Below are 15,486 nucleotides of genomic sequence, written 5' to 3'. Positions count from 1 at the left end.
ATATATGCAAGGTTGTCCACGAAGAAAAACTATTAAAGCAGAGCGCTTTCGTGTATTCACATCTTCAGTGCAAATAATACATGTATTATTTGCGCTGACGATGTCAATACACGAAAGCGCTCTACTTCAATAATTTTTCTTCGTGGACAACCTTGCATTTTCAAGAACACATGCTTCCAGTGTTTTTCCTGCATTGTATATATATATATATATATATATATATATATATATATATATATATATATATATATATATATATATATATATATATATATATGTGTGTGTGTGTGTGTGTGTGTGTGTGTGTGTGTGTGTGTGTGTGTGTGTGTGTGTGTATGTGTGTGTGTGTGTGTGTGTGTGTGTGTGTGTGTGTGTGTGTGTGTGTGTGTGTGTGTGTGTGTGTGTATCAGAGAATCAATTACCTGCCACCCATCTTTAAAACACAATATCCTCTATTCCACCAGGAGGTGGAGCCCTGACAGGTTGACACTTTAGTTCTGGATTAGGTCCAAGATCTTTATCAAATTTAATTTATTTTCTTCACATTTTCACATAAGGAAAGCTGACACAGGTGACTACTCCCCTCTTACTACTACCCATTTGCAATCCATTGTGGGACTACAGGTTGCATGTCAGTAAAACTTAAGGCAACAAGTATCAAATAATTTTAAACAGAGACACAAACACACGCACACACACACAAATGCACACACACACACACACACACATATACACACACACACACACATGCAAAGAATCTAACATCCAAGACCATAGTGAATCACATTATATACAGGAAAATATGTCAAATGTAGAAACATAGTCACAATTATATGCAGTTTTCATTCATCTGATCAAAACAAACATGGCCATGTTACAGGACACTGATAAATTCATGCAAATATTCACTCACCTTGTGATGTTCCTGAGTCAGACATCTTACACTCTGAGTTTTATCCAAACATGTTTTTGTGTTTCATTTTGCTGTACTAATGTACTGTGGCCTTAGCAGTTATCTGATAGTGTTCATGATTGTGAAGCTGTCATGCCTACAAAGTGTTCTCATAGTTGCTGAGAAAATCGAAAATTAAGACCAATTGGAGTTGGGTATGTGTGTGTGAAGAGTGTAGTGGTTGCAATTGGAGGAAACGAGTCCAACATTCACACAATTGGAGGCAAGGAAGAGATTCATAAGGCCAACATTAACTCAACCCCCACAGCAAAATTGTGATTTTTTTCCCCAAGGGACAACGACCTGGTGAAGACTGAAAAAGTGTTGAGTCTTGCTGGAGAATATGATCAAGTGCAGGTCCTGTTGACAGCACTACAAAGGCTGAGAAGGCTAGATCCCTCCACGCATCTTTTAGGGCAGAGCTGCTCCTGTAGGAATGAATGGAGTTCACCACCAGTAGTGGGTGGCTGGCAAATTTCAAAAAGCCCTTTCAATTGAAGAACATTAAGATTACTAGTGAAGCTGCCTCTGCTGATGCAGGCACCATCCATGAATTCCCTGAAGAACTGAAGATCACTGAGGGGAAAGGCCACCTTACAGAACAGGTGTTCAACATAAATAAGACAAGCCTGTTCTGTAAGATATCCAATAAGATCTATATCCAAAATACGGTGAAGCAAGGGTCAGGGTTCAAGGCCTGGAAAGACAAGATCACTGTGATGAAGTAACAACAGTGCTGAAGATATGCTGAAAGTAGATATGCTGAAAGTTACAGTCATCTACATAATACAACCTTGGACACTGAAGGGGAAGAATGTGAATTACTGACCTATGCACTACACGTACAATAAGATGACTTGGGCTATCAGCCCTATCAGTATGAAGTTGACAAAGATACTTTTGTTTTGGATGCCAAGTGTTACCTCAAGAGCAAGAAGCTGCCCTTCAATGTCCTGTTGATAATCAACAATACCCAAGATCATTTGTAATTCATCAATGTAAATGAAAATGTTCACATTCTCTTCCTTCTACTGAACACCTCAGTACTGCACCCCTTCAACCAAAGGGTAATTAGCTGCATTCATAACAACCTTCACATATTTCTACATGATCTGTGCATGCCCTAAACAAAGTGCCAACAGTAGTACATACATACACATATACTAAAGGCTTTTTCCCCCTTACAAGGGAGGTACCCAAAAAAATAAATTCATAGAAACCCCTCCCACCCATTCTATCCCCTACATACTCCACTCCCCTCTACCCTCTTATCCTGGCACCTCCTGAATGATGGGTCATCCCTGCATCTTGTCCAACAGAAGTACCAATGATAAAAAAAAAATAAAAAAAAAAAAAAAAAAAAAGTAAAAAGTAACTAAATAAACAATCATCATGGGCATTTATTGGGTAAAGTGGGCAAAGAAATAAGTAGTACAAACTTATTAAATTTCAAGTCTCATGCACCATCAATTAACACAAAACGACAACATTTGGGGCAACTAACTTGTGTGTATTTATCTAATTCTATTTATCTAATTGTAGTATACAGGAAAGGAGAAATATTCATGAAATCCTGTGTCTGGGATATTGGCTGCATGTTATTTTGGGGTTAAAAGCTGCTCAGTAGAATGCAGCTGATACTTTAGGGTCTATATGGGGTGCCCCTATGGACCAGAGCACATCATTTTGTCTGTGATAGAGGAAATCTCTATTCACAGAGAAAGGATGATAATTTATTATACTGCAATTGCTCCTCTGTTATGCTGTCCCCCACTTTTAATACTGTCCTGTACCACTTCTCTGAATATAAATTTCCTTTTTTTGCAGAACCCTGTGGTAGGGGAGAAGAATACTGCCACCGAGTTTTCCCACTTGAGTCATAAAAGACAACAAAAAAGGGATGGGAATAGGACTAAGCATCTTACTCTCTGTAACCCCAAAGGGGATATTCCTAGAAAAAGTAAAATCATAAGGTCTGGGAGGACTTTTCCAAACAGAACCATAAGGTTTGGGTCTTTTAATGTGGTACAGATGAGAGTAAAAGGGAAGAGATAGGCAGTATATTTGTGAGAAGAAAGAGATGTGTTGGCAATGAGTAAAACTAAGTTGAAAAGGAGGGGCAAGTTTGAGTTTAGGAGTGTGGTAAGGAGGATGTCAGGAGTGAAGAGAGCATGAGAGATAGATCTAAATAAGTGCATAGAGGGTTTAGGGAGAAATGTCAATGTAGTGGTGTAGGGAGATCTTATTGCTAGGGAAGGAGGTAAACCAATAAACAGAGTGGTTGTGAAATGTGGAGTTCCAGGAAAAAAAATAGTTGTATGATGGGGGTTACTAGGCTGGATAGAGTGAGAAACAAGGAGGTGAGGAGGAGAATGGGGGTGGAAAGGGAGTTGGAAGATAGTGTTGATGAAAGAATATTGGGATGGTTTGGACACATGGAAAGAATGAGTGAAGAAGAGTAGGTGTGGAGGGCAACGGTTGGAATGAACATGAGGGGGTGACCAAGGGTGAGATGGGTGGATGGGGTAAAAGGCGCATTGGGAAAGAAGGGAATGTCTGTTGAGGAAGGAAGGGAGAAGACAGAAGATGGAGTGAATGGAGAATGGTTGTGTATAGATGATGCTGCGATGCATGAAAGAGAATGGGTGGGGGATGGAGGGTGAGGAAGTATGTGTGAAAAATAATTTGATGCAGACCAAAGGGATTTCTCCTTGTCTTTTTCAGCATGAGGGGACAGGGTTTTTTTTTTTTTTCTTTTTTTTTTTTTTTTGTCAATTAAATAAAGTGACCTTGCTGTGGATATGCTGACCCAGGGCAGTAGACAAGATGCAGGGATGACCCTTCATCCAGGAGGACCCAAGATAAGAGGGAGGGAGGGGGGGAATGGGAGTGGAGTATGTGAGGATGGAATGGGTGTGAGTGGATCTTACGCCTTTGTTTTTTGGCTACCTCCCTTGTATGTAGTGATTTGGAAAGGTGATAGGTGAAAGTTGAAGGTAAATGTGGGTAAATGCAAGGTGATGAGATGTACAAGGATAGAGGATGGCAGTGAGTTGGAAGTCTAAAAGGAGAAAGGCTGGAGAGAGTGGATAGCTTTAGGTATTTGGGGTCACATGTGGGAGGAAAAGGAGTGGAGGTAAATTGTAGATTGAGAGAAGCAAGTAAATGCCTTGGGAGATAAATAAATGTTAAGAGAGACAGGTAACTGGGAATGTATGCAAAGAGGAGATTGTATGAAGGGATGATTGCGCTGACAGCATTGTATGGGGCAGAGACTTGCAATTTAAGAGAAGCTGAGAAGAAAATTTTAATGTGTTTGAGATGAAATCTCTGAGAAGTATGGTACGTGTTACTAAGTTGGATAGTGAGAAACAAGAAAGTGAGGAGGAGAGCAGGAATGGAAAAGAAGTTGACAGATAGGGCTGATTACAGATTATTGGAATGGTTTGGACACATGAAAAGAATGAAGAAAGATTAGTAAAAAAGATGTGGAAAGCAGAGGTGGATGGATTGGCCTTGAGGGGACAACTGAGGATGACATGGATGGATGGAGTGAAGGTGGCGTTGAGCATGAAAGGAATGTCTGCTGAGGAAGAGAGAAGGCAGGAGATAGGGATAAGTGGAAAATGAATCTATATGGATACTATTATGCAAGGAAAGGAGAGATGGGGGATGATGGGTAGAAGATGCTTATGTGTAAATGATATTTTGACGAAGCCCAAAAGCATTTCTCCCTGTCTTCTCTTTTTCTGCACAAGGGGATGGAGAGGGGGGGGATCACCAATTAAGTGAAGCAGGCTTGCTGTAGATGTACTGTGTCTTGCTGTATTGCATTTGACCCAGGGAAGTTGGTGGATGCAGGGATGACCCATCATCCATGAGGAGCTCAGATGGGAGGAATGGAAAGGGTGGTGGATGGGAGTGTAATGGGTGGGAATAGGTACATGCCTCTGATTTAGATACCTCCCTTATAAGAACATGAGAACATAAGAATGAAGGAGACTGCAAGAAACCATAGGGCCTACACTAGGCAGCTCCGTATCCATCACCACCTGTCATCCCCATCCATAAAGTTGTCTAATCGTTTCTTAAAACAGCTGATAGTTTCAGCGCTTACTACATGGCTACTAAGGTTATTCCATTCATCGACCACCCTAGTAGTAAACCAATTCTTGCCCATTTCCTTTTTAAATCTAAATTTGTCCAGTTTGTAGCCATTATAAGGGGAGAAAAGCTCATATCAATGAGTTTGAAAACATGTGGCCACGTCAATATCACAACATTGATTAAGATTTCCAGTATGGCCTGGATATGATGATTTCAATGACAACTTGTGTTATGAGGCAGTTAATGGTATATCAAAGCTTGTGTCCAGCTCCAAGTTGTCAGTAGTCTATCACATCTTAATTATCTCAAAATTGATTAGGCCAAATGCTTTAAAAATTACAGAAACAACAAATTATGGCACAAATAATCTATTTAAACTAATATTAACTAGAAACAATGAGAGAGACCTAACCTCATGATATCAGTTCCTCCAATGCTTTGTCCCGGTCATTGTCATTATTCACCAAAGTCTGGATTATCTTCTCCTCCTCAAAGCCCAAATCCAGGAGCTGTTGATAAAAAATATATATAAGTTTTATGACCAACATGAAATTTTGCTTGAAATTTAATTAAAATCTTCATCTCCTTCACATAATTCTGCCTCCAGTAGAAAATGAAACTATAATTAGTATACTTAAAAATGAAAATTATAACTACTAAATATTTAGCAACATTTCTTAATACTACTAAGTATAGACTATTCTCTCCAACCACTTAAGATCCTATAGATATTAATATTACTCTTGAATTAAGCATGGAGAACATTTCTTCAACAGAACAAACAAATAAAATGATGGAGCTATTTACACATCATTCAAAATTTACAACCCAAATAATACAAAAAATTAAAGTTTTTCATCATAAATTAGGAGATAACATCAATTCCCATGGTTTCACAGAGAAGGCTCCCATGCAGGTACCTTTCCAAAAAGGACCTTTCCCCCTAACAAGGGTGGAATGGTAGAGTAAAAGCATATACATGCCCTTCACCAATCACACACCTATCCAAAACTCAGTTGTAGTCCCTTCTATCTTGACTTTTTGTGGACTACAAAAATGTGTGAGCAAAATTTGATGCAGCTCGAAGGGATTTCTCTCCGTCTTCTCCTTTTATGCAAGGGGGGACAGAGAGGGGGGGGGGTCGCCGATTTAATGAAGCGGCCTTGCTGTGGATGTGCTGTGTCTTGCGACACTGCTTCTGACCCAGGGCAGTAGACAAGGTGCAGGGATGACCCGTCATCCAGGAGGTGCTAAGATATGAGGGAGGGTGGAGGGGTGTGGAGTGTATTCAGGGATGGAATGGGTGGGAATGATTTTATGCCTTTTCCTTTTTGGCCACCTCCCTTGTAAGGGGGAAAAAGCCTTGGTATATGTATGTATGTATACAAAAATGTAAAGGAAAAAAAATAAAGAAATAGATAAACATAAACAAATAGTTAAATAAAAAATAATCAATTAATCAGTTAACCTCTTCGATATGATGATGCCTATGTAGGCGTCGTGAGGTGAGTGGGTATACACGGATGCTGGCATTGAAGTCTTAATTATATTTATTTTGTAGTTGTAGTAGAGTGACCCCTGAATTCTGGGAACTGGTTTGATTGGGTTTTCTGTGTTTATTATAACTCAGAGTGAAAGAGAACGAATAATACAACATACATACATATATATACCAAGGCTTTTTCCCCCATACAAGGGAGGTAGCCAAAAAGGAAAAGGCATAAAATCATTCCCACCCATTCCATCCCTGAATACACTCCACACCCCTCCACCCTCCTTCTCATCTTAGCACCTCCTGGATGATGGGTCATCCCTGCACCTTGTCCACTGCCCTAGGTCAGAAGCAGTGTCGCAAGACACAGCACATCCACAGCAAGGCCGCTTCATTAAATCGGCGACTTTATATTTTATAACACGAGTGGTGTGATACATCGTACATTAGGCATCCAATGCTGTGCACAAGAATTTCACTCATATTGAAGAGGTTAATCTGTTCCCCAGATTTCTCTTGCAGGAGATTCACAACTCCCACATAAAACTTCTGGTATTCTTTTTTTTTTTTTTCTCATTCAATTTGTACTCTAAACATCCCTCTATCTCACTCCCCTTTCCTTCACTTTTAATCCACTCTTAATCTCTTTTCTTCCAAAAAATTATGTGACACCACCTCACTCTCCCATGAAAACATGAATGCCCATAACTGCTACTCTCCTTGGGTACTACTACTTAGTCCATTAATCCCCTTCCTTCCACTACCCTTTCCAATATATAACTTATGCTTGGCTCTCTTCATAAACACTTGTTTGCTGTCATCAACCCTTTACAAAGATCCCCAACACCATCTCTCCAGTACATTTCTTTTCTGGCACCCCAAACCTCCCTACCACTCAATCTATTGGTTCATCTCCTACTCCTGCATTGAGATTTCCCAGCACAATCCCAGCACCACTACACTTATATTCCTCCTAAAGATCTCTAAACAAATTTAAATTGTTCCAGAAAGCCTTCCTTTCCTCTTCATTTTTCTCACAACCGAGACCATATGCACATTTACATCTCTTATCCCAATGTCACCTTTGCCCACATCATCCTGGAAAACACCACCCTCCTCTACACCATGAACTGATTTCCGCCCTAGCCCCGCCCCCTCATTACTCCTAACACCTTCCACACCACACTCCTAAAATCAAATTCACCCCTTCCGTTCAACTCAGTTTCACTTCACCCTTACAATACGATGATGCCTGCGTAGGCATCATGTGGAGTGAGTACGTGTACAAAGGATGCTGGCATCGGCATCCTGATTAGATCTTTCTCCGAGTTTACTTTTTTCACCTCTTCTTCACCAATTTTGTAATCTTTCAATATTCTGTTTTTACTCTTTCCAAATTCCATTATACTACATTTCTTTATATTGAATTTTACTTCCCACTTTTCAGTCCAATTCCAGATCTTGTCCAAATCATGTTGCAATGAGTAGCTGAGTAACATTTGTATTCTGTGAACACAGGCATGATCGCATTTTCTGTTTATAAACATTCTAGGTGAAAGAGAATAAATATAACAGCTGTAACTTTACATTTTATAATGTGCGTATTGTGATGCATCATTATACATCAGGCAGCCTAATGTGTGCAAGAGTATTTGACTTGTATTGAAGGTTAATGCTAACACATCTATCTTCCTTCTCACAAACTGCCAATCTCTTCTCTTTTACTCTCATCTGTACCACAACCACATAAAATTACCCAGTTACTAAGGTTCTGGTTGGAATCTTCCCAGATCATCTTATGCCTTGAATTTTCATAAGAGAAACATACAGAAAGCAGAATCCCTAGTCCCATCACTCCATCCCACTTAATCACCTTTTATGACACAAATTAAAAAAACATTGGCAGGCTTCTTTTATCTCTACCAAGTTGATCCAGAGGAGGTAGTCAGAGAAGTGGTAAAGGGCACTCCCACTCCCTAAAACCATAAATGACCACAACTCTTCCTACCTTTCCTTTTGATACCACTACATAGTCTACTAATGCCCTAACAACCAGCCCTCTGTCAACCACTTTCTATGTATTTTTATGCTTGACTCTCTTCTTAAACATTGGATCTGCTATCATCAACTCTTTCTAAACATATATCCAACATCATCTGTCCACTGATTCTTACCCGACACCCCAAACTTCCTTACTGCTCCATCTATTGGCACATCCCCTACTCTTGCATCTAGATCCCCCAACACCATTACATTTACATTCCCCCAAAACACTCTAGGGACTCATGTAAATCTATCCAAAATGCCTCCCTTTACTCATACTTTTCTCACTACTAGGTACATGTGTACATACAAAAAACCCACATCTCGCATCCCAGTTTCACCTTCACCCACATTAATCTTGAAGACATGTATCTCCACTTCATACTGTTGCATGGCCGCAAGTCTGTGTTCTTTGTAATAGATTTACTTTTCATGTTACCACCTGTTCTATGGGTAGTTGTAGCCACGCCCTAATTTTTTCGTCTTCCTGAATTACCTATCGTATGAAATACAATATTCTATGTTCCGTGTGTATTATTCTTTTGTTATCCTTTTATTTTAGTTAGCTAGGATATTGTTCATATTGTATATTGTACCTTATTATGTTAATGATCTCTGTATGTGTATTATGTTATTCCACTCACCCTGCCTGTAATAAAATAAATTATAACGGTTTGTGAGTTGGCAACTGCGGCCCCCCATGGTGACCGCAGTCACGAGGTATACTCATTCTTACTCTCTTTCTCTCTCTCTGATTTCTGAACCCGTATAGAGCGGACACTTCCCTTTCCTCTATAATCCCTAGGTTAAGTGTTAGGTGGACCCTAGTGGTTACAAGTGGTCCGGGTAGGCATAAAATAAGTGTGTGTGTAGTGCGAAGTGAATATGTAAATAATCTATGTTAGAACACTATAGTTTTGGCTTAACCTTGCCCCTTTGAGTTATCCACAGGTCACCTAAAACTATTGACATACATGCTTGAAAGTACTGCACAGATTTATATTTGATATGCAGTATATTGTTACCCTGCCATTTAGGCTCAATATGGTTCGTCAATGATTGGAGGTAGGATTGTTTCTCCAATTAAGATTGGGCATTAATGGGAGGCGTAACAATACACTAAACTGCCAACACAACGTCATCTAGTCAGTCAGGAAATTTGGATGCTGCTCACAGCAATGGAAGGATGTGGCTATAACAAACATCTATAAAAAGAAAAGTGATGAGAACATTACTGGTAACAGTTGGGGTATCTACCTCCTAGCCAATGCAGGAAAAGTTCTCATGAGAAAAATGCTGTTCAATATCCTCAACAGTTTCACAGATCAAATTCTGCCCAAATCAGTGTGGGTTCAGGAGAGAGCAGAACACCACAGATATGAATACTGTTGCAAGACAGCTTCAAGAAAAATGTAGAGCAACAAGAACTTTACATAGTATTCAAAGGTCTTTCTAAGGTATCCGATATGGCCTACTGTGAGAATTTTGAGGAAATTTGGATGCCCCTTAAAATTTATGGCAGTTTTAAGAGCCCTGCACAAAAGTGTGATAGGCCATGTAATCAGCAACAGGCCCAACTCCGATCTCTTCACAGTAGGCACTGGTATCAAGTAGGACTGCATCATCTCCCCCATTATCTTCAACCTGGTTCTTGCAGCTGTTATGACGCTTTCCAAACATCAGATCAGCCCCAAAGATGGTCTCCATATCTCCTTCCACTTGGATGGTAACCTATTCAACTTATATTACCTAATGGCAAGAGTCATGTAGGAAAACATTCATGAGCTACAGTACAACTATTGTGCTGCCTTCAAAGGATCCTTCCCAGAATGCCTCCAGCACACCAATGACACTGTTGCAAAAGTATACACATGGTCCAGACTAGCCATCAACATGGCAAAACTGAAGTCTTCATGATCAACAATCAGCCCCTGAAGACACACAGCACTTCACATACCTTAGCTCCATACTTACCAACACCTGTGACCTCACAAGTAAGGTGTAGCCATGCAATGACCTGGCATCCTCTGCTTACAGAAGATTATCTGATTGTGTTCCTTAACAGGAATCTTACCATCTCCACCACAGTGTCTGTGTCTGTGGTAGTCTATACCTGTCATTTCTTTTGTATGGTACAGAATTGTCAGTATTTTACTGGACCCATATTAAGATAGAGAACTTTCACACCAGATGAATACAACATATCCTAGAGCTTAAGTGGTGGCACGAGATTCCCCACACTAAAATGCAACAAAGAACTCGTATAGATCCTCTCCAAGCAATCCAGCTACAAAGACAATTGTACTAGCTACTTCACACCATACACACCCCTAAAGTTAAAGTCCCATGGAAAAGGTATCTTGCTCAAAAAAATGCGAGATACAACCAAGGAACCTAGAAGCCCTCAGTGGCAATCATCACCTATGGAGAATGTTACATGAACTTCTTTGCGGACAACGCAAAACTACTAAAGAAAGTTCACAAAAAGATTGTGAATCACTACAGAGAGACCTGGACAAGGTCTGGGAATAGAGTCAAAAGTGGGAAGTGAACTTCAACATCAAGAAATGTAGTATAATGGAATTTGGAAAAAGTAAAAAAAGAATATTTGAACAATATAAAATCAGTGCAAAGGAAGTAAAGAAAGTTGGTTACAAAAAGGACATAGGAGTAATTATCATCAAAGACACGTCCCAGACAAGCAGATAAACAAAATAGTCGGAGAAACCTTCAATTTACTAAGATCAATAAAGGTGGCTTTTAATTACCTGAATGAGGTAATGGTAAAAAAAAACACTAGTCACACTGATAAGACCAAGATTGGAGTATGCTGTGACACTATGGGGACCTAGTATAAAAAAGAATATAAGGAAAATAGAAAGAATCCAAAGAGCAATGACAAAGATGGCCCCAACACTTTCAAAATTGACATACGAGCAAAGACTGTCTAAATTGGAACTACCAACCCTGGAACAAAGAAGAGAAAGAAGTGATCTATTGGCCATTTACAGAATCATGAAAGGCATGGAAGTTCTTGACAGAGAAGACTTATTATAAGTAGGATAGAGGAAAAACAAGGGGACATGAAAAGAAACTCAAAAAGGATAGTTAAAGAAGAGATCTGTCAAAAAAAAAAAAAAATCCACACAGAGTGGTGGATACCTGGAACAAATTAGATAAAACAATAGTGTGTGCAAACACCATACAAGAATTTAAGAACAAATTACATGTGGAAAGATACAAAGACAAGTCACAATGAGTATAGTTCCCCTTCCCTATAATACAACTAGGTAAATACCACCTCACCCAGCATAAAGATATTCATGACACAGTACAACAATACAACTGAGCAACACTGTATACATTCCCACCAGCCACATAACCATGATGGCAACTTCACCTGCAATATCAGCAGTTGTGTGTGCAAATCTTGGATTGGACTACATTGTCACCAACAAATTCACCCGGCATGAATCCTATAATAACCAGACCCTAGTCATTTGCATGGAGTGATATCATCATCATCTGCAAAAGACAACTTCAAGTAAGTTGTATTATTCAAACTTCCTCTTTATAAGTATGGAATGTGTGTAAATTTGTGGTTATCATTTCCTACTTGTTTTTTCCTTAATGGTTTATAATTAATTTTGATTCAGTTTCCTAATTTTGTTTACTCCGTGTAAATCATCTTTAATTTCTAGTCATTTTTTCCAAATATTTCAATAGAAAAAATTAAGGAGAAGTTTTCCATTTTTCCCATGTCCTCTGCTTTAGCCAAGTCTGCTTTCCTTGTTCTTTCCGAAATTATATGATCTTGTATTTCAATAATATGCAAGTCTTCACTTGAAGAGATCTCTAGGATAAACTGGTGGCTGTTAACAGATACCATGTAGCTGCATGAGTCCATTAAGTTACACAAAGAGGGCGATGTAAAGTAAAATAAATTAATGCGAGATGAGTACAATGGTACTTCAGAACTCGAACACCCCAGAGGTCAAACAATTTGGAATCCAAACAATTTTGATAACTTGGAACTTGAACACAAAGATGGCTATATCATACAATATTGCACTTAACACATATGCTAAGAAGATAGTATCCTGAAAAACATACCATTTTCTTAAATTTAAAATTTAAGAAATAAAAATTCTCATGTATTGTACATGAGAGTGATGAGTGAGGAAAATGGAGGAGAAATAAGGAAGGATGAAGTGAAGGCAGCAGTTAAGATGATGAAAGCAGGTAAGGCACCTGGTCTGGATGGATGCCATGCAGAATGTCTTAAAAAAGGAGGTATAGTGATGGTGGACTGGTTGGTGAGGTTATTTAATGTTTGCTGGAGAGAAGGTAGAGTGCCAGAGGACTGGAGGAGTGTGTGTATAGTTCCACTTTACAAGGGAAAGGGGGACAAGTGTGAATGTAGTAGTTTCAGAGGGATTAGCTTGTTAAGTGTAGTTGGGAAGGCTTATGGGAGGATCTTGATTGAGAGGATTAGGAGAGGAACAGAGGGAGTAATTGGTGAGGAACAGTGTGGGTTTAGGACAGGTAGAGGTTGTGTAGATCAGATTTTTGTGGTAAGACAGATATGTGAGAAAGCTATAGGTAAGGGGAAGGATGTTTTCTGGGCTTTTATGGATCTGGAAAAGGCTTACGACAGGGTAGACAGAAAGGCACTGTGGGAGGTTATGCGGATATACGGGATAGGAGGAAAGTTTCTGGGAGCTGTCAAGAGTTTTTATGAGAGTAGTAGAGCTTGTGTCAGGATTAGAAATGGAGAGAGTGAGTGGTTTGAGGTAAAGGTGGGACTTCGTCAGGGATGCGTTATGTCACCCTGGCTGTTCAACTTATACATGGATGGGGTGGTGCGAGAGGTGAATGCAAGGGTAGTGGGTCAGGGATTGGAGATGGTTAAGGAAAATGGAGAAAAGTGGGAGGTAGCCAGCTGTTGTTTGCAGACGACACTGCGCTTGTGGCAGGATCGGAGGAGGGATTGAGGAAGCTGGTGAAAGAGTTTGGGAGAGTGTGTGATAGAAGAAAGCTGAAGATAAATGTGGGTAAAAGTAAGGTGATGAGATGTACAAGGGGTGAAAGTGGCAGTAATCTGGAAGTGAGCATTAAGGGAGAGAGACTGGAGGAAGTGGATAGTTTTAGATATTTGGGTGCAAATGTGGCAGGAAAGGGTGGAGTGAAGGTGGAGGTAGAATGTAGATTGAGAGAAGCGAGTAAATGCCTTGGTGGTTTAAAAAGTGTAATGAGGAATAGGAATCTGGGAATGGATGCTAAGAGGAGACTGTATGAAGGAGTGATTGTGCCAACAGCACTGTATGGAGCAGAAACATGGAACATGAGAGAGGAGGAGAGAAGGAACTTGAATGTGTTTGAGATGAGGTGTCTTGAGAAGTATGATGGGGGTTACTAGGCTAGATAGAGTGAGAAATGAGGAAGTGAGGAGAAGAACAGGGGTGGAAAGGGAGCTGGGAGATAGGGTGGATGAAAGAGTATTAGGATGGTTTGGACACATGGAAAGAATGAGTGAAGAAAGACTAGTAAAGGAGGTATGGAAAGCAGATGTGGAGGGAGTGAACATGAGGGGACGTCCTAGGATGAGATGGATGGATGGGGTGAAGGGGGCTTTGGGGAAGAGGGGAATGTCGGTTGAGGAAGGACGGGATAGGACAGAAGACAGGGGTGAATGAAGAATGGTTGTATATGGAAAATGTTGTGATGCATGAGGTGGATTGGACGGGGGAATGGGGGTGAGGTAGTGTGTGTGAGCAAAAAATGTTGACGCAGCCCGAAGGGATTTCTCCCCGTCCTCTCCTTCATATGGGGGGACAGAGAGGGGGGGTCGCCAATTTAATGAAGCGGCCTTGCTGTGGATGTGCTGTGTCCTGAGACACTGCTTCTGACCCAGGGCAGTGGACAGGATGCAGGGATGACCCGTCATCTAGGAGGTGCTAAGATGGGAGGGAGGGTGGAGGGGTGGGGAGTGTTTTCGGGGATGAAATGGGTGGGAATATTTTTGTGCCTTGTCCTTTTTGGCTACCCCCCTGGTAAGGGGGAAAAAGGCCTTGGTATATATATATAATATGTATTGTACATGTTAATGTTCAACTTCAAACAAATGGAAAGGTGCTTTGAAGCTCAATTTTTTTAGAACTTGAATGGCCTCCAGGAACAAATAAAGTTCAAGTTCCAAGGTATCACTACTATATATCAGAATTTATTAGCTGTGAAAAAATTAACATACCTGCTTGACAGCTGTTAAATGTTCCTTAGTTTTTTCTAAATCTCCAAGGTAATGATAAAAGGCAAATTCAGCTCTATATTCATCTTCCCCACTATCTTGTAAAGACTGGAGAGCTAGAAGCACTTCAATCAACTGAAAAAAATGTATGCATAATAGGATAAGCAGGTTGACAATTCTTTTTCCAAAATTCCTTACATACCAAAGGCCCTTTCTCTTTTTCAACAGAGGTATCCAAGTCAAAGCACACACACATTACATACACATTAAAACCCAATTGTGGAAAGCTGCTAAAAAAAAAAATTCCATTAACTACAGAAAGCAGATTTACCCCACAACTTTGAGAAAACTCTCCTTATGCTGTGAGAAGCAGATACACCATCAGTGACTTCTGAACATTGTGCCAACCCTTGCTGACCCAGTATGTCCTGCCATCTTTGGATCACTACCACAACTACTAACCTTGTTGATGTTGACATCAGTTTCTTTAGGTTTTTAGGATATACCAAAAATCTTATTGTTGTTTCTCCATGTTGTACTTATCAAATAAGTTCAGCAATAAAATATTTATCATGCTGTATTATAATAAATGCCTAGGTAAGCCTGTAAATATAATAAGTGTTGCAAAAATTGTTCACCATTCTC

At 40.0% G+C, this 15,486-nt stretch overlaps 1 protein-coding gene across 1 annotated transcript in view; it reads right to left on the bottom strand.

Annotated features, from left to right (window-relative positions):
* Positions 1–318: 318 nt before the first annotated feature.
* Positions 319–15,486, bottom strand: part of LOC143029589 (uncharacterized) — a 40,134-nt gene continuing 24,966 nt past the window's right edge. The window contains exons 6-8 of the mRNA XM_076192286.1: positions 14,845–14,976; positions 5,472–5,568; positions 319–1,649 (exon numbers count right to left, since the gene is read on the bottom strand). Coding sequence (XP_076048401.1) covers positions 5,473–5,568; positions 14,845–14,976 — 228 coding nt within the window. The 3' untranslated portion in view covers positions 319–1,649; position 5,472. The remainder of the gene's footprint in view (positions 1,650–5,471; positions 5,569–14,844; positions 14,977–15,486) is intronic.

Source organism: Oratosquilla oratoria, chromosome 11 (assembly GCF_046742065.1).
Source record: "Oratosquilla oratoria isolate Oo_2021 chromosome 11, ASM4674206v1, whole genome shotgun sequence".
Taxonomy (NCBI): Eukaryota; Metazoa; Arthropoda; class Malacostraca; order Stomatopoda; family Squillidae; genus Oratosquilla; species Oratosquilla oratoria.
The sequence above is the reverse complement of the archived record's forward strand: the minus strand, read 5'-3'. Positions and strand labels throughout refer to the sequence as shown.